The sequence below is a fragment of the Pavona decussata genome, unplaced genomic scaffold, assembly GCF_977016875.1.
Source record: "Pavona decussata unplaced genomic scaffold, jaPavDecu1.1 SCAFFOLD_254, whole genome shotgun sequence".
In the NCBI taxonomy this organism is placed as follows: Eukaryota; Metazoa; Cnidaria; class Anthozoa; order Scleractinia; family Agariciidae; genus Pavona; species Pavona decussata.
The window spans coordinates 2,028,250-2,047,331 of NW_028145657.1; the positions used below are offsets into that span (position 1 = coordinate 2,028,250).

The 19,082-nt window shown below is 38.1% G+C and overlaps 1 protein-coding gene across 2 annotated transcripts; it reads left to right on the plus strand.

The window, feature by feature from the left end:
* The first annotated feature begins 203 nt into the window (after window positions 1-203).
* On the plus strand, window positions 204-18,638 carry LOC146456540 (1,4-alpha-glucan-branching enzyme-like). Of its 2 annotated transcripts, XM_085092964.1 has the most exons (14): window positions 204-299; window positions 2,627-2,709; window positions 7,451-7,539; window positions 7,973-8,139; window positions 8,342-8,457; window positions 9,137-9,489; window positions 11,166-11,375; window positions 12,105-12,348; window positions 13,222-13,320; window positions 14,735-14,970; window positions 15,743-15,974; window positions 16,477-16,607; window positions 17,210-17,327; window positions 17,906-18,638. In XM_085092964.1, the coding sequence occupies exons 2-14, from the start codon at window positions 2,656-2,658 to the stop codon at window positions 17,948-17,950; spliced, it is 2,094 nt and encodes a 697-aa protein (XP_084949090.1). In that variant the 5' UTR covers window positions 204-299; window positions 2,627-2,655; the 3' UTR covers window positions 17,951-18,638. The 2 variants fall into 2 exon arrangements, with proteins under 2 accessions (XP_084949090.1, XP_084949091.1); XM_085092965.1 differs by lacking the exons at window positions 204-299; window positions 2,627-2,709 and adding an exon at window positions 6,575-6,721 and having other exon boundaries at window positions 17,906-18,407.
* The last annotated feature ends 444 nt before the right edge of the window (window positions 18,639-19,082 follow it).

The window sequence follows — 19,082 nt, forward strand, 5'->3', positions numbered from 1 at the left end:
AGATGATCTCTTAAAGGGTGCGTTTCTTTGGGAAAATCCGAATCCAGATTTTTGATCCAAGATCACTGGGATCATGGTGCATCAAAGGAACCACAGTGGATTCGTCGGTTCCTTTGATACACCATGATCCGAGTGACCTTGCAAAAAAAAAGCGGGAATCAGATTTTCCCAAAGTTGGGAGTCAGCGCATGCGGAAGGCCAGGCTACAAAGTCCAGTCCAAAGAAAATGGCGTCTTGCATGTTTTAAATCCTGATGTCTGGGAAAGTCATCTGATTCTGGGCACATGGCGGGTAAAAAGGTTAGTTTTGTTGCATGTATCTTATTCATACGATTTTCAGCTTTTCTGCCCCAAAACCTTTGTTCGCACCGTCGAGCCGCGCAGCGGGTAGGCACGTGTGCATGGATGGGCCAATCTTCTTGATTTCTGCGCCGAGAAATGACCAGTGTTCTCTTGTTTTTGAAGGTTTAATTTAGGGGAGGTAATGGCCAAAATAGCTTAGTGACTCCATAAAACATGACAGATCGTGAAGTTCAAACAAGTTTATCTTTCGCAAAACATACAGGGCCGATATGCATTTCATATATTGGCACATTTAGACATTGATATCAAAAGATGACGTATGTAACGTTGACAATCAGTTACATCAGTTGAAAGAAAACAGTTGAGTTTTCCTTTCCAGGGTGTAGCTCACAGAGGTGATGGTCAAGTCAAAAGCCACATGTTAGTTTGTTTGGCAACAACTTAATGTGGTCTTTTTGAACAAATGTAATAGGACATTTTCACTATGGCGTCATTTTACTACAACTACCAGAATCCTTCTGGTTTATGTTTTCTCATGCCAATTTATTAGAGCTATTGTTCTTTACTGTCCACTAGGATTACCAAATTTGAATTTAAAAAGGAAAATGAAATGAATTCTGGTAGTTGTAGTAAAATGACACCATCATGAAAATGGCCTATTCAGAGGGTCGTACAGGGGGGGGTCTCTTGCATGGTTCACGAACAGAAAAAATAGCAAATCATGGATCACAGAAATGAAAATTTCGTTTTCAAGCTCTTCACGGGTCATGCAAAACCTTCAGGTCACGATTTACGAAGAATAATTTATTACATTCACGTCTCACGCGAAATAAAATCAGCTAATCATGCATCACGAAAATACCCCAGTACGAACCTTTATTCAGACTCACTTAGCCATTGTTTTGGAGTCCCCAGTTTGCATGCACTGTAGAAACCTTGATTTAATCTAAAACCAAGTCTTGCTTGGCCCATCTTTCAAGTGACCCTCTATATAGTTTAGTGCAACAACAACACATTGTCATTACCATTGCTCAAAAAGAATACAGTTTCATAAAATAGCACCTAATTTATTTGCTTTGTTCAGTTACTTTTGGCAATGATCAGGTCTTGTAGTAACTCCCCAAAATATTTTGATACTTTTCTGTTTCTTACCTATATTATATGTGGTGGTTGCCATTTTACATTTTTATGGCTTACATTTAAATTTATAATGTCAACCTGCAGTGGTGCTTGTGAGTGACTTTCAAAAATGTTACTGAAAAAAAACACTCCTTTGAAATTTTTTACTGAAAAAAAAAAAAACTGACAGATTTAAAGTCCTACTATTTAAAGTAATCTGTGGAAATTTCATCCAGCCACAACTTTGAAATAGTGTTTTGACCCAATAAATAATACAATGGGCAAGAAATGGACATAATAAAGGTGTCAGGGTGGTATGGATAATCTATGGTTGTCTTGGGCCAGGGAGGGGAGATCCTGTTGGTGGGATACCTATCATAGACATTATGGTCTAGAGATCTAGAGAGTGAGGCCTTTATCCCATAGGGACGAGGAAGTAAGAAAAAAAGGTTATAATTTAAATAATTGAGAAAAAATATTTTAAGTCTTATTGCAGAAAGCTTGGAAAAAGAGGTGTAAGATAATTAAATCTCAAAGCTTGAATGTATAATTTCTTCACACTTAACTCCATTATGTTCATTGACAAGGGTTTGTCCCCTATTGATAAGGTGTGCTTCCCAAGCTTTGCATCATGAGATGAAAGTATCAAATTATTCTATTTGGTAGGTAAACTGTGAGGGAGTACAGGTTAAGGGGGGCAGGGGTACCCTGCACCTTTGTCTCCAAAGCTTTACTGTGGGGAGAAACGTACAGCTAAAGGTGTCACTTTCCAGTCCTCACATTATGGACAATGATATTGATGGACATATGTTTTTCTAGACTGTTTCAAAAACTCATTAATAATTCATAAGCCATTAACCTATCAAATGCTCGATAAAACATCACGTACAGTGGTTTTAAAACTGGATAAAACCTCCTCCTTATTAGTATGTGGTGTTTAATGTTTTTCTCATATGCTAATTTCCACATTCACAAAAGCATCATTGTTATGAACTCTCTTGACACAAGCTTTTCCAGGAATGTTTCTGAAGCCGTTCAAAAAACTGGCAGCATGTGTTTTATCAGGTCTAAAACCACTCGGTTGCGCCTCGTGGTTTTAAATCCCGATAAAACACTGCTGCTTGTGTCTTAAACATTACTTCTTGTATGTTATAGTTAATGACAGAATATTGTCACAGAGTCCAAAATCTGCTTCTCTTTTACAGCTCTCTGTCCATTCTGGGATCAGTGGAGAATGAAGCGGACTAAAGCACACAGACATAACTTACATAAATTTTGCACCCAAAAGGTAATGCACACATTTGGTATATTTAATTATTAAAGCTGAACCTCAAATTATTATTACATACTCTTTCAGATTCAGGGTCTTAAAGTAGAGGGTGAGGTCCTACACGGATTTGGTGTTTAAGGTCATTTTTGTGCTAAACAGGGTCAGGATTTCAAACCCCCACCTCCCTTGGGGAAAGTAGCTGGTTACCATGCAAAAGAAAGCCTCCAATTCTTGTTCCATTTTGTCATCTTCGAACTGTGAGTACCCAGCAATACTTTGTCATCTTCGCTGTAGTTGCAGCCAACCATAGTAGCTGCTAGAACTCTGCTGATGGCAACTCTAGCCCCTTCTTTGATGAAGTGTGACTTCCAATGGCCTTCTAAGTTGATTAAAATACCTTTTCTTGAACGGCAGCAAGATGATGCTGATGTTCACTGACTTGCACAATGCAATACAAAACAGTGCTTCCCAACATAACAATTAAATTTGTCCCAAAAAGGAAAAGAAAAAGACTCAAATTCAAGTTGAATCCTCAAGTGTTTGGTACATGTAGTTATTCACATACAAGAATAAATAGTCTAGTAAAGAGAGTGATAGTTTGTCATTATACACTCTTATTGCTTTCTGGCCAAGGCTGAATATTCTTATTTTAGCTTCTTATTAGGCTGAAAATATTCTTGTGATTATTCTTAGATTATAGCATATGACATCCTCATTTTAGAATGTATTGGGATATTTATTACAAGTGATTGCATGGTGTCCAAATCTGTATCAAACTGTCATTAGCATCGAACGTTTGGCTAGTGCAGGTTTTTATCATTTTATTGGGTAGTTTTGCCCTTTAGAGAAAGGAAGAATTTTATAGTTTAGTTAAAAACACATATTAATTGTATTGTATTTACAAATTTTCAACACACAAAATTACAGAATGATGTATACTCTTCTCAAAATCTCAGCCTCTGGCTTATTCTTAAAATATTCTTAAATTTTGCACATTTCAGCCTATTCTTAAAATATATTCTTATATAGAAAAAAGAGTGTTAGTAATAGTTTTACATTTTTTTAAAAAATAAATTTAAGAGAAAATGTTTTATAATGCCCTATACAGTCATCACTCTGAGTACATGGCAGAACACTTGTTTTGGCCAAAATGATGTTTCTTATGCAAAACATACATATACTGTCGATTGTCTGATCTTCTCTCACTGTGCCTAATTGAAATTTGTAGTTTGATGACAGAGGTAAAGCTTGGAGCATGCCTGAACACATAATTATAGAAAAGGCATCAAAATTCTGACAAGATAAGAAATCTTGTGAATATTTGCAATTTTTTATGTTGGGCAATTAAATTTAATTGAACAAAATACGCTGCATTTCATATATGAAGACATTTTTTAAATCATGTCACTGTATATTTGCACATTTTTTATTTAGAGACCCCATTTTCTCTCATGGGTCATTTATGAACTCTGGACATTGTTATCTGTAGTACTTGATCAGATGACACCCAAGGGGATAGAAAAACTTGAGTTTATTAAATATGTACATACAGTGAAGTACAATACTATGATTTATCAACTTGTTTACTCAAAGAAATTTGTGAACACTGATTGCTCCTCTTTATTTTGGTTTATTGTTTATTTATCCAAAACAAAAACAAAACAAATTATTAAAACAGAGTTACAAGCTGGTTATATACCTACCTGCAAATAGCTAAAGCTAGTCGAGGTGGGTATACATAGGTATGACTATATTAAACTAAAAGTAGCCTGTTCCAGGCTCCTAGAGAGACGCGCGAAGGAGAGGGCGAGGGGACGAAAACGACGGGGGTGGGGGAGAGGAAAAGAGGGAAAGAAGAGGAGCCTGTAATCATTTTCTTAAACACCTCATGCCGCCCACTTTTTCTAAAATGTGTCAACATGTCAAAATGTCAAACTTTTCATTGTCCGGGTTTCGATTACTCACACGAGTCCTCGAGTTCGCGCGGTTGTCCTTACATCGCTTCGATGTCGCGGACACCGAAAGGTTCTCCGGGTTTGAGATTTCAACCCTCAAAATCCTGTAGATTTTGCCAAAAAAATTTGACGTTTTATATTGGAACGAAAGTTCCCCGGGTGTACTTGTTCAACGCCGTTCGAAATAAGGAACTTATTAACGCGACGTTATCGAGCGACGAGACTCTAGTGTTGGCGGATGTTGTGTCTTCGCTTGGTTGTATCTTCGCAAGCTTTTAAGAAACGAAGAGCTTTCCAGCGTCAGCTGCCTCATTTGTGCGAGGTTCCTGGCCAGAATTTATGGCACATTTAAATATGTTAAAATGCGGTTGACAGACCTGCACGACTCCCACTGTGTGTGCGTTGTTTTGATAAAAGCTTTTACAATGCAAGCATGTCTTTAAGCGATTTTCCTTTTGTATAAGAGCTTCTTCCCTTTTGATCAAAACGTGAGGCGACCGCTGTTTATCTTGATCGTGAGGGGGAATTCTCATATATACTGAATGGAGAGTTTCTTACTGATCATTCTGAGCCGTTAGGTTTAGACTCTGATATGCCATTGTGTATGCTAGCTCTGTGGCATTTGTTAAAGTTTAGCGGCTAGGATTAACTGCAAGATTTCAGGTAGCGCTAAATAAATTTTATCTGTGAAGATACAGGATCCGTGGATTTCTTTACTCGTGAATTCATGCTTATGCTATTGCATATCACTGCGGGAAGATTGAAACTGCCGCAGGATGTTTGTTTATCACGGATATGAGTGTCTAACAGATCTTCGTCTTTCAAAGCTTATCATTGTTGTCTCTTGCTTTCGAGAGCTATAGCATTTGTTATACATTCGTCGCCAATTCCTATTGCTGCGGCCGAGAACCCTAGTTGTTTTAACTGCTCGACCTGATCTCTCATCACTGAAACCAACGGAGAAACCACTATAATGGTTGACAACGGCTTGACTTCACTTGAGCACAAAGCACTCGAGACTCGAGGAAACAGTTGAAATATCAAGCTCTTCCCGAAACCGGTGGGTAGAATGGCGAAAACGTCTTTCCCACGGGCTAGATTGAGAAGGCACGCTTTTTGCTCCTTCCTGAGTACTTTAACTTGCGGAAAATCTCGAAGACAATTCTCTAAAACTGCATTAAACTCAGTCTCATCAAAACCACGCGCGTGTGACACACTCGCCATTTTGACTCTTTCAGATTCTTTCGCGATATCTTTTGAGTGATGTCTGAACTGTCAAAACTGACCAATCAGAGGGTATACCGGGAGCTGGTATACCGGCATGAGGTGTTTAAGAGAATGATTACAGGCTCCTCTTCTTTCCCTCTTTTTCTCTCCCCAGCCCCCCTCGTTTTCGTCCCCTCGCCCTCTCCTTCGCGCTTCTCTCTAGGAGCCTGGAACAGGCTAAACTAAAAGCAAATAAATTTTGGTGTTCACAAATTGACATTATTAACAAAGTTTACAAAGCAACAGCAGCAGCTAAAATACTACTTAAATAAGTAGTAAACAGATATTAAGTGAATATACAGAACAAAAAAGGATTTGCAAGCTATGTTAATAGAAATTACAGGATTGTTACAAATTTACAAGCTTTTGATTATTTCATGAATCGAAGAAGGTGTAAGGTAAGCAAATAAACATTGTTGTGGTTTAAATATTATTTTTTGCTTTAATATTTTTCAAACCAGTTTATTTTTTATTATCCTTTGTGCAGTACATTACCATAAATATCTGAGACAAAGGGAAATAAAAATCAAACTGGCTTGAAAATGTTTAAACCTAAAACAGAAATTTTTGACCACAACATATTTACATACATGTAAGATGGCGTGACAGCATTCTTTTGTGTTTATGCAAATTCTATGTGATGGCTCAGGTTTCATGAATATTCACATGACCATGTGGCACTGACTGACTTATCAAATTAGATCCAGTTGAACTCCAGTAGAATACAAACATCCAAGGTTCCCAGGGGATGAAAAAACAAAATATAACTACAGAAGTGTATTTAAAAACACAATCAACAAATTAGAGAGGTATTGTATGTGATTATTTTAGTAAAATAGGTACTGACTGCCTAAAACAATGTTAAATTAAATATGCATATACACATTGTAATGATCTTTTGTATAAATAAGAGCTACTGTAAACCTGAATACCTAAGTTTGGCTTTTTTAGATTGAACATTTTAGTGCCAATTTCAGCATGATAATTTTCCTTGGTGTATTTGTTCATTTGTACAGTAGTACATTAAATTGCTCTTTTGGAGAAATTTGAGTTATAATTATTTTTGTCATTTGACATTGTGATGACCTGTCTACAGTCTGTATAAATTATTTTTATAATAGTGTGAAACTTAACCCCAGGGAAGAGAAATCTTACCACAGCTTATAATAATAAATTGTGACTGATAAAAATGATTGCTAAATCTATATTTACTTATTGTTTCTTTTTAGAAGATTTACAAATTTATTGGGTTGTCTCCTGGTGATTACATAACTGGGGATTACCAGTAGCTGAATGTCGATGACCTACATGTATAAAAAAAGAAGATGAAATCTAAATCACAAGACCTGCATGGTCTGGTCTGACTCATCTCTCATTTGCTTGCCAATGAAAAAGATTGATAGTACATACATGTATACAAAAATAAACATAGGCAGATAATGTGTTGAAATATTGCCTCTGAGTTGCCTCAGTGTAGCTAATACACTGTTAGTACCACCTGCTAAGAAAATTCTTATAAATTTGTGTTTTCTTTGTAGATGGTAGATGACCAAGTCGTTCCACACTTTTCTAGATTTCTTCATGATGATCCTTACATTAAACCTTATCAAACCGAGATAGAGAGAAGGTAATTCTTTGAGTACATGCATATGTGTGACAGATTGTTTTCAGCTGCGTTATTGAATCTATATGTACATGGGATCCTGACAAGTGTTAATCCACTGAATTCCATTTTCATCCAAAGATATCTGTAAAAAAGTCAGGTTCAGTTGGTTCAAAACTGCATGTAGAACTGGTGATGGTTGGGCTTTGGTGCAAAACATGGACCCAATCTTACTTTGTTTGTATTTTTGCAATGAAAATTGCTACAGATGGAGCTCTTTTTTCAATGCTAGCTTTTGTTAGAGGTATTAATTTAATTTATTAATTTTGTTTAATAAATACACTGTCAGTAGTAAAAGAGCTTACGTTATAAAGCTGGCCATATTCGGTGATGACGTTTTGAGCATTTAGTGTAGAGTTGCCTAATGGGAATTAACATGAAGTAATTTTATTCACAGGTACAAGGTATTTTGTGATCTTAAGAAACAGATAGAGGACAATGAAGGCAGCGTAGAAAAATTCTCAAGAGGCTATGAAAAGTTTGGAATCAACAGGACGTATGAGGGTGTGACGTACAGAGAGTGGGCGCCTGGAGCAAAGGGTGTTTATCTCACTGGAGATTTCAGTAAGTTTTGTTGTGATCATGGGCAGTGAAATGTTGTCAGGTTGACTCTATAAATTCACAGTGCGTTAAAGCACAGTCCAATAGAAATATGAGTCTTCGGACAATGTGTGATAACTGACTGTTATTTCCAATACCAAATTTGTGCTGGATGGTTGCGATGTGATCAACAACAGAGAGATAATGACTTGTTCTTGATTCTCAGATGGCTGGTCCAGGACTTCTCATGCATGCACTAGGAATGAATTTGGGGTGTGGGAGCTAACCATACCTTATAAAGAGGATGGGTCATCACCAATCCCTCATGGATCCAAAGTTAAGGTAAGTGCAGTTGACTTGTATCAGTTTTACATGTATGTAAGTTACATGTATGGCTTAGGGCTGTACAGTCAAATAATTCAAGTATAGTACACTGAGTGAAATTTCAGACTAAAACCTACAAAGGAATGGGAATTTGGGTTTAGGCAACAGAGTTTGCTGGTCATTGTTGCAGATGGAAGCCTGCAACAGAAAACATTAGCAGATACAAAAAATGTTTTATCTTAAATAATTTACTGATAATTCATAAACCCTGTGGGCATGTACCAAAGCTAAGAACACCTGAATACCAGACCAAAGCTCACCTGCTGGTGACTTTTTGAGATCTAAATCAGTTCATATGTGGTCAGTGTATCTCTGGTGTTACACTGTGGTGTTCCTGGGGTCAATGTAATTATTTTAAAAACCTTTTTCACTTTTACTTGCATATTCAATAACCAAATTGAATAATCATGATTGTTAAAGATCTTTAAAATGGATCCTGGTTTTAGTACATAATCATGCTTTGTTTCTAAACTACTACAAAAAGTATTTTTGTATAATGAGACGTTGTGTATTTCTTTCCTTCAAATTTAAATTATACAAGTCATCTTTCTTGAATGGATATACAGTATGTCATAAGAATTAAGGAAACTTTTGAGTGGTTAGTTGAGATGCTGGAGTATTATTATTTTGTTTTCAGGTTTCAATACAGCTGGAGAATGGTGACTTAGTTGACCGTATTTCCCCATGGATTCATTACGCTGTCTGCCCAGATAACGACATCCTTTATGAAGGGATCCACTGGGATCCACCGCAGCCTTACCAATGGCAGCACAGTCGACCAAAGAAAACCTCGGGCTTGAGGATATATGAATGTCATGTTGGCATAGCTTCAGCTGAGCCCAAAGTAGGCAGTTACAAGGAGTTTGCTTACAATGTTATTCCAAGGATAAAGAAGCTGGGATATAACTGTATACAGCTTATGGCAGTTATGGAGCATGCTTACTATGCCTGTTTTGGTTATCAAGTAACAAACTTCTTTGCAGCTTCAAGGTGGGTGAATTACAAAGAAGTACAATGTAGTTTAAGGGCAGTGCCTACTTTTGTTGCTGTGTATACGTTCTGCACATCTCGAGATACTCGGGTTTCCTGTGGGTGTTGCCTACTAATACAGGGATATTTTTGTGCGGTTTAAAACTACGTGGAGAAAGCAGAACTTAGAAAGTGCTCTTGCTATCCATAAAGAAAATTGGGGGTAACCATGCATTTTTCAGAGATAATATAGCTTCAAATTATTTGGAAAAAATGCCATACATGTACACTCCTTTATTTTTTACAGATTTTTAGAATTATTGTTGCTTTATTATCTCTAAAAAATGCGTGGTTACCCCCAATTTCCTTTTTGGATCACCTCCCGTAAGCGACCACTTTGTGGTGCCCCAAGGGTGGTTGCTTACGAGAGAGTTGACTGTGCTATTAAAAAAACCCACAGTTTTTGTGTCTACGGCTTCTAGAGAAGCGTAGACACTATGTCATCGGGTTGAGTGAAAGAGTGAAAGAGTGAAAGAGTGTAAGAGTGTAAATGCCACAGGAATCCCAAATGGAATCCTATCGAGAGCCGATGCTTATCCTCGACTGACCGAGATCCAAGCGAATGTATTTGCGGATCAGGACAGTGGCGACAATACGGTAAATGATGTTTTCCGATGTTGATTTGCTTTTTACAAATAATTTAAGTGATGATTTGATCCAGAATTCTGTAACTTCTGTAATTTTCATCGCAAACGTACCCGAATTTACTGCGAGAGATCGCTTTGAACAAACACGGAGTGTCTTCAAATTTTACATACGTGTTTGCACGCACGCAAAAAAACTGAACGTTTTTTGCCTCTAATAGCAAATGCATCGTTTATTTCAATAAAATGGTTTTTTTGGAAAGCTTTTTGTTGATTTTTGTGTCTTTGTCAATTCATATATGCGTTTGAGAAGCGACAAATGCGTAATCAAGGACAATTTGCATAAGCGGGTTGAAATATGATATACCAAAGGTCTTCATCAACATGCCATGAATTTTGGCAATATTTTTGCGTTGAAGTGTGTTTTTCGGCAAATGATTAATAGGCAACCATATTATTTCACGTCAGAAAACATTTGTCTAATCATTCCAACTTAATATGCAGTTAATTTTGGAAGCCAACGATACTTATTTATCTGCTGCGCATTTTATTAAGTTAAACCGCTCTAGGAAAAAGTTAATTTATGCGAAAACTATGGAAACACGACAGGAGTCAAAGGGTTAAAGAATGATACTTGCCATTCATAAGTTCAGTATAGATTAGTTTCTGTTGCATTTTATGCCTACGTTTCAGATTAGAACTTTGCTTTCAGTACTTTATGTTTAGAACTTTGCTGCATTGCTTTCAGTACAAAGTTGTGGTTCACGTTGTAAGATTATATAATATATTGTTTATGTTAGAATAAAGTTACAGTTCTCTTCATACACAATTGTTTGTGGTAAACGATACCAGCTTAATCTCTTCTCACCAGTATTCTATGCAACATTTTTACAACCATTTTTTTTTATCTCTATCCTATTTCCACTCCTCCCTCTTCGTTTTCATTTCAGTCTTATTTCCCTTTTCTTCAATTCTTTTATATCATATTTCTATACCAGTACTGCAGTAGACACATGCAGTCTGAGACTGCCTATTTTTTTTGTTTGCTTTCAGTCGTTATGGAACACCTGAGGAGTTGAAAGAACTGATTGATGTGGCTCATGGGAATGGGATTCTAGTTTTACTGGATGTGGTACACAGCCATGCAGCTAAGAATGTAATGGATGGATTGAATGAATTTGATGGCACACAAAGCTGCTATTTTCACTCAGGTGGCCGGGGATTTCATTCTCTTTGGGACAGCCGACTGTTTGATTACACAAAGTGAGTTGGGTTTTCAGCAGGATTCTGCTGTATTTGATCAGCATAAGATATCTTCCCAGAGAGTTAGCCTGTTTACCAGTAGTTAAGAAATTAGTTTCCTTCTCTGTAACTGCACAATACAGTTATGTTCAAGAATTCTGAGGGAATTACCCTAAGCTTGTTACATGTACTTTCCGATTCACCCAAGTTTCTTTTGGATGGTTGATACTACTGGGTAGCTAAAAATGTGTAATTTGTTTGATATATCACAATTATAAGCCTTTGATAAAATGTTGAACCATTTGCTGAAAAAAGCGATCAATAAAGGTCACTTTTTTCTGCAATAATATTGAAAGAGATCAGTCTTTGTTGCCAACAATATACACTTTGACGGACATGGTAGAGCATCAGATTGTCACTTCTATCAGCCCACTGTTACTGTTAGAGGCCTTCCCAGTCAAAAATTAATTGTTTTCAGTAGTGGGCAAGATGGCTTGAGTAGTAGACACCTAGTACAGGTGTATTGTACATGTATTTTTGAGACGTAATTTTAATTTTTGGTGTGAAATAGGCAGGAGATATTTTGTTGAAGGCGGCAAAATCGCCGGCTACTGGAACATTTTGATTGGGCTGAGAGGGCTGTTACTGTCGGGATTTAATGACAACTATCAAATTTGATCATGGTGCTAGTTGTGTGACATTTTAGAATAAATAGCTTCATGTTGTCTTTTATTACTATGTACTACTCAGGTGGGAAGTACTGCGATTCTTCCTATCAAATCTCCGTTGGTATATGGAGTATTATCAGTTTGATGGCTTCCGATTTGATGGTGTGACATCAATGATATACCATGACCACGGCCTTGGACATGGCTTTGGTGGAGACTATCCAGATTATTATGGTCTTGGAGTGGATACGGAATCACTTACCTACCTCATGCTAGCCAACGACATGCTGCATTCCCTTTATCCTAATGTCATCACCATTGCAGAGGTAAAATGTTGATTATTTTGAGCTTTGAAAGAAATAGTATTATTAAATAAAATAGACATGTCTGATATCCAGATCTGAAGAGACTTTTGCAAGTCTTTACTTTCAGAACTCTGTTTACAAATCCCCAGCCAGGGCTCCCCTCATGATATGATGACTGTTTAGGAAGTGAGTGACATGGTGAATTTCAGCCCATGCACAGCTGTAGGGGGTTGATGTCAATTAACCAAGTGCCTGGCTCAAGTCAAAAGTGGGGACTTTCATTGCAGCCAGCTAGCCCCTACATAGAATACCACCCCCATGGTTTCCAAATCCCTGTAACCCAGCCATGAGCCCGCATTCCAGGCACCCGTCACGCTGACTGGGTCAGTGGAAGGAAGGAAAAGGGGAAGCTGTGGGAGGGGAAAAAATTCTGCTGGCAAATGTTAATAGACTGTGACTAACACAGCTAACTCATGCCAAAATGCTATTAATAGTGTATTGATGACATGCTATCTGACTGCTCTCAGACAAAAGACAGGCCACTAAGCTAGTGGTTTTTAATAATTGCAGAATACAAACATTAAACTAAACTCCAGTGTTTTTCACTGAACCCCTGAAACTCTCCAAGGCTGCTGCCTGACAGGCGCCCAGTTGCCTGGAGCACCCAAGAAAATGCTCTGGGCACCTTAATGTTTTGCAGCAGCACCTAACACTTCACATGTTGGGCTCCTACCTTCTCAGTTTTTGAAACTTTTCTCAGCCAACAGCCTTGCCGGTTGCCCTCACCCACAGTTGCATGCAACTTTTTTCATAATTTTTGAAATATGAAATATAAGTTGTCAAACACGCAGATTGCCCAAAGGTGAATGATCCTATTATTAATTCTCACGATAGGAAGTGTCAGGAATGCCAGGCTTGTGTCGGCCGATCACAGAAGGAGGAACAGGGTTTGATTATCGCCTTGGTATGGCCATACCTGATATGTGGATCAAGGTAATGAATTTTCGTCAGGAATATTAACCTGGGAAGTGTTTATTATGTTAAAGTTTGTTTTCATGAAAACTACAGGTCTCTGTTCAGTTCAAGGTAAGTTTATGGGAGTTTTAGATATAGGTCTGTTCAAACAAGCATGATGTTAAATAGAAGATAGATCCTTGCAGTTAGTATGCAACTTACGCAGTTGCAAAAAGAAAGCCTGAAAAAAATTCAGGCTTGAACGGGATTTAAACCCGCGACCTCTACGATACCAGTGTAGTGCTCTACCAACTGAGCTATCAGGCCAACTGGGAGCTCATCATATTGTGAGTTTGCATTATGCCCGTGAGGAATGAATGAATATGAATATATGTGAAACATATATTTTGTGGTAGATTGTTGCAGTTAGTATGCAACTTAAGCAGTTGCGAAAAGAAAGCCTGAAAAAAATTCAGGCTTGAACGGGATTCAAATCCACAACCTCTGTGATGCCAGTGTAGTGCTCTGCCAACTGAGCTATCAGGCCAACTGGGAGCTCATCACATTGTGAGTTTGCATTATGCCCGTGAGGAATGAATGAATATGAATATATGTGAAACATATATTTTGTTGTAGATTGTTGCAGTTAGTACGCAACTTAAGCAGTTGCAAAAAGAAAGCCTGAAAAAAATTCAGGCTTGAACGGGATTCAAACCCACGACCTCTGTGATGCCGGTGCAGTGCTCTACCCACTGAGCTATCAGGCCAATTGGGAGCTCATCATATTGTGAGTTTACAATATACCTGTGAAGAATGAATGAATATAAATATATGTGAAACATATATTTTGTTGTAGATTGTTGCAGTTAGTACAAAACTTAAGCAGTTGCAAAAAGAAAGCCTGAAAAAAATGCAGGCTTGAACGGGATTTAAACCCACGACCTCTGCGATGCCAGTGTAGTGCTCTACCAACTGAGCTATCAGGCCAACTGGGAGCTCATCATATTGTGAGTTTGCAATATACCTGTGAAGAATGAATGAATATGAATATATGTGAAACATATATTTTGTTGTATATTGTTGCAGTTAGTATGCAACTTAAGCAGTTGCAAAAAGAAAGCCTGAAAAAAATTCAGGCTTGAACGGGATTCAAATCCACAACCTCTGTGATGCCAGTGTAGTGCTCTGCCAACTGAGCTATCAGGCCAACTGGGAGCTCATCATATTGTGAGTTTACAATATACCTGTGAAGAATGAATGGATATAAATATATGTGAAACATATATTTTGTTGTAGATTGTTGCAGTTAGTACAAAACTTAAGCAGTTGCAAAAAGAAAGCCTGAAAAAAATTCAGGCTTGAACGGGATTCAAACCCATGACCTCTGCGATGCCAGTGCAGTGCTCTACCAACTGAGCTATCAATAGCAAGTTGTTTGTTTGTGTTCTCTTAGATCCTCAAAGAGCTCAAAGATGAGGATTGGCGTATGTGGAGCATTGTGTGGACCATGATCAATCGCCGCCATAATGAGAAAACCATTGCATACGCTGAATCCCATGACCAGGCTCTTGTTGGCGACAAGACTGTTGCATTCTGGTTAATGGATAAGGAAATGTACTGGTTCATGTCAGAAACAACGCCGTTCACGCCTATTATTGAGAGAGGACTGGCACTGCATAAGATGATCAGGTATGGCACCACCTTGTCTTGTTCATGTCAATTTGAATCATGCGTTGTTTGTGATCATGTATTGAGGGGTGGCCAAAGGATGCTTACAATATTTACTTCTGATAATACAAGGAAGACAAAAAGAGGTTCTCATCTTTGTTGGGAATCAAAGGTTTAATGTGGGCACCAAAGAGGAGCTAACGTTAGAACTGAATTGTGTAGATTTCTCATCTGTTTTAATAAAGATGTACAGTTCATGACATGTGAGCAGTGTGCAAGAGTAGATTCTGGGTATGCTTGGACGATTTAAGTTTCACAGCAGTAAATCAATGCATGTCAGCTTGTGCCTGCACTTATTGTATCATGTGTGAACCACCGAGTGTGCTTACACTTATACTTGTGTTGTTCGTATACATGTAAACCAGGCTTGGGAGATTTTTGTTGGGCAGGTGTGAGCTAGCCAATGAGAGAAATATTACTCCAGTTCAAAATTCAAAGCCTGCTTTGGGGAGCAGGGATGGTGCAGTAGTGAGAGCACTCGCCTCCCACCAATGTGGCGCGGGTTCCATTCCCGCACTTGGCGTCATGTGGTTTGAGTTTGTTGTTGGTTCTTGTCCTTGCTCCGAGAGGTTTTCCTCCAGGTACTCCAGTATCCCCCTCTCCTCAAAAGACAACATTTCTAAATTTCAATTCGATCTGGGTAGTGTCCCTAATTAGTGCTCTGCACTAAATACATTTAATAACCAGATTTTAAGTATGTCCACACTGCTAAGTTGATTGAATTGCTCCATAGGCTGGTCACCTGTGCTCTTGGAGGGGAAGGCTACCTTAATTTCATGGGCAATGAATTTGGACATCCTGAGTGGCTTGACTTCCCAAGAGAAGGGAACAACAACAGCTACCATTATGCTCGTCGACAGTGGCATCTTGTGGACGATCACTTGTTGAGATACAGGTATCTAAACGAGTTTGACCGGGCTATGCTGCACCTTGAGGAGAAATATCATTGGCTGGAGTCACCCCAGGTGAGCGACAGCTGCAAGTTACAGAAATTAGGTGGTGACCAAATATAAAGTAACTGTTCGAAAATAAATATATGTTGTTTCCCTGTCACCCGCTCTTACGGATGCTCAAAATTGCGTACATCAGATCGCTATTATGAGGTTGTTCGTTATTAAACAGGATTCTCACAGAGTCTGGAATTCTTGAACAAGTATGGAAATCTGCAAACTAGTTTTTCAGACCTGGAAAAGTATGGGAAAAAAGGTAAATTCTGGGAAAAAAATGAGGAAAAGTCTGGAGTTTTTTAAAGCCTGAACAAGTGCATAATTGCTAGGTGAAAATGTTCAATCGCATGATCATGTAATGAGAACTCTCCCCACCCTAACCACTGACAGTATTATCTTGTCTGTGATTTCACTCATAACCTTGAGTCTGGAAAAAGGAAATGTGGAATAAGTCTTGAATTCTGTACGAACTCTGAATGTTATAGAATGCTAACCTGTTGATTTGGTTGTTGTCTTGTAGGCGCATGTTAGCTTGCATCACGAAGATGATAAACTGGTTGTTTTTGAAAGAGGAACGCTACTATGGGTGTTCAACTTCCATCCAAGCAAGAGTTTTGCAGACTACAGGGTTGGTGCTAGTGTCGCTGGAAAGTATCCTTCATGAAACAAAACCTTCATGTAGTGCATGTTGGTGAACAGGGATGGCTCATGATTGAGAGCGCTTCTCTCCTTTCAATTTGCCGGCCCGGCTTCAAATCACTCACTTGATCTCATGTTCAGTTATATGAGTTGTGTTTGTTAGTCTCGCCTCGCTCTTTCTTCATGTTCTTTAGTTTCCCTCCCTGCACAAAAGTGACCATTTTCAAATTCCAGTAAATTTATTTTGTTGCGTTTCCTGGATAAAAATGTAAAAATAATAAAAAGTACGCACAGAGAGGGCTCTGTCAATGTGAAAGACAGCAAGGCATATGTGTTTGCATCTATTTGACATGCCGCCTTCTCGTTTTACAATCTCAACAAATCAGCTTTAAACCTTGAATAAATCCGTTTTGTCCTTAATCCAGCGCTTCTTTTTGAACGATTCTGTAGAGAGGTGTTGTTAAATTCAAAATTAATGCCATTCAAACTTCATGAGGTTGTTCAAAGGTAGTTTATGAAGAAAACTGTACTCTGATAGTGGACTGAAGACACAACAATTTATGGTTAAGATACTTGTACTTAATACATGTTAGCAACTTAACGGTATTTTACAGATACAAAATAGCTTTGGATTCAGATGCAGCCGCGTTTGCCGGGCACAATCGGCTGGATCCTAACTGTGAATACTTAGTGGACAGCCAGCCGTGGCATGATAGGCCGTTTTCATTGTTGGTGAGTCCAATCACAAAACAGCTTCTTCTGTAATACCATGTAATTTCGACACCAGAATGGAATGCAGTGAAGCGATTTGGAATCAGGAGAACGGGATGGTACTTGAATAAACTTGAGTGACACCAGAGCGAAACGGAAGTTTGGGTCATTATGCTGTCATTTCGGCTCAATCCCGTACCACTACGGGTCATTCCGGTACACTGATCCCGTTCCGTTCTTGTGATAGTAACGCCCACTTGTTTTTCCCGCGCTTTGCACCAGTTGCATGTCGTTGTTTTGAGTTCTGATTGGTTCGTAACGCTGTTTATGCTGTCGTCATTAGCTCGGTGATGCCACAGTCTCTCCATCCAAGTGTATAAAAGTGGGACCGGCTAGAAAATACTGGGGACTAACAGCGATGGACTGACAAAGCATTGTGGGGGAGTAATCTGAATACTCCAAGTTGCTTTATGCTGCAGATACCCTGTTAAGCTCTTTGCGTATGGCTCACTTACGCCGCCTTAATTTACTTGTTGCGTTACAACGTATTTGGCATGTAGAGAGGATATAACTGTTTGTTTTCTTTCTTTGTCCTTCAGGTTTACATTCCCTGTCGAACTGCATTGGTTTTAGCACCAGCTTAACACAAGTCTCCTCTCGAATTCAATCAGTTTAATTTTTCTACAGTATGAACAAAAATATCCTGTAATATCAGTTCATAGTAATCTATTTTATCGTCCTTTAGGTGTTTCAATATTTCACATGGTGTTTAAAAGTGAAATTTTCAAGTCATTGTCATTTTTTTTATAATAAATGTAGATCGGTAATTCTCGACAGCGGTGAGATATCTGAATGGCTTACGTCAAAACTAGAAGTAAATTTTAGTTGTTCCATGTTGTTTAGTAAAGAGAGCGTGAAAATATTGGACTTCAAAGAAATCATTACCACTTTATAAACGGCTGTGAAAAGTTCGAATTCTACTGTTCTGTTCATAAAGCTCAAAATCACCGATATTGCTAATCGCAAGGTGTATTTCAGTGTGTGTTTTTTACAGTCCAGACGAAATTCAAAACTTGATTTACTGTAAAAAAAAAAAAAAAAAAAAAAAAAAAAAAAAACTATTCATTTCCAAGATGTAATGAACAGATACGTTTGGCATCCTAGAATTCCTCCTTCTTTGTTATTTTAACAAATGTGAGAGTTGTCTATTGCGAGTCAAGCGGTTGATAGATGTAGATGTTAGGCTAGATTTATTCTTGTAGTGAGTTTAAACCGCGACTTGTATTTTATAAGGAAATAAGGAATAAAAGAATTGTTTTATTAAATATGAAATCTCCTGAATGCGTTGTATCTTCTGAAATTCACGATGAAGCTTCAATTAGTGAAGTAGTTGTTTCTTCAGTATTGAATAGATATTAGTCTTAATAAAATATCTGAAAATTAAAATCCTCTTGGAAGTAGGTTATGGGACCCGTATTCTCGGTTTTCACTGTCACGCCATTGAAAAAAAAAATCGAAACCATTCCATGAATGAACTCAAGAAATTGACATGGTATAGAGGATAAATAAATAAGGCATCTGTCCAAGTGTGCGGCCTGTACGGCATTCTGTACTCGAGTTATTTGACAAAATGTTCCACATAAATTTATAGAGCTTAGTATGGAGACGCCATGTTTGTGTTCCTCTAAGGGGCACAAACATGGCGGCTGGAAATAGGAAAAAAACATCTGGAGTTCACTTTTGCCAGAAAAGATGTTTGTTTGCCCTTGTGAATTT

Coding starts and splice junctions, on each gene's coding strand:
- LOC146456540 (XM_085092964.1), top strand. CDS start 2,656: ATGAAGCGGACTAAAGCACACAGACATAACTTACATAAATTTTGCACC. Junction 7,540..7,972: donor CAAACCGAGATAGAGAGAAG/GTAATTCTTTGA, acceptor TTTTATTCACAG/GTACAAGGTATTTTGTGATC. Junction 8,140..8,341: donor TTATCTCACTGGAGATTTCA/GTAAGTTTTGTT, acceptor CTTGATTCTCAG/ATGGCTGGTCCAGGACTTCT.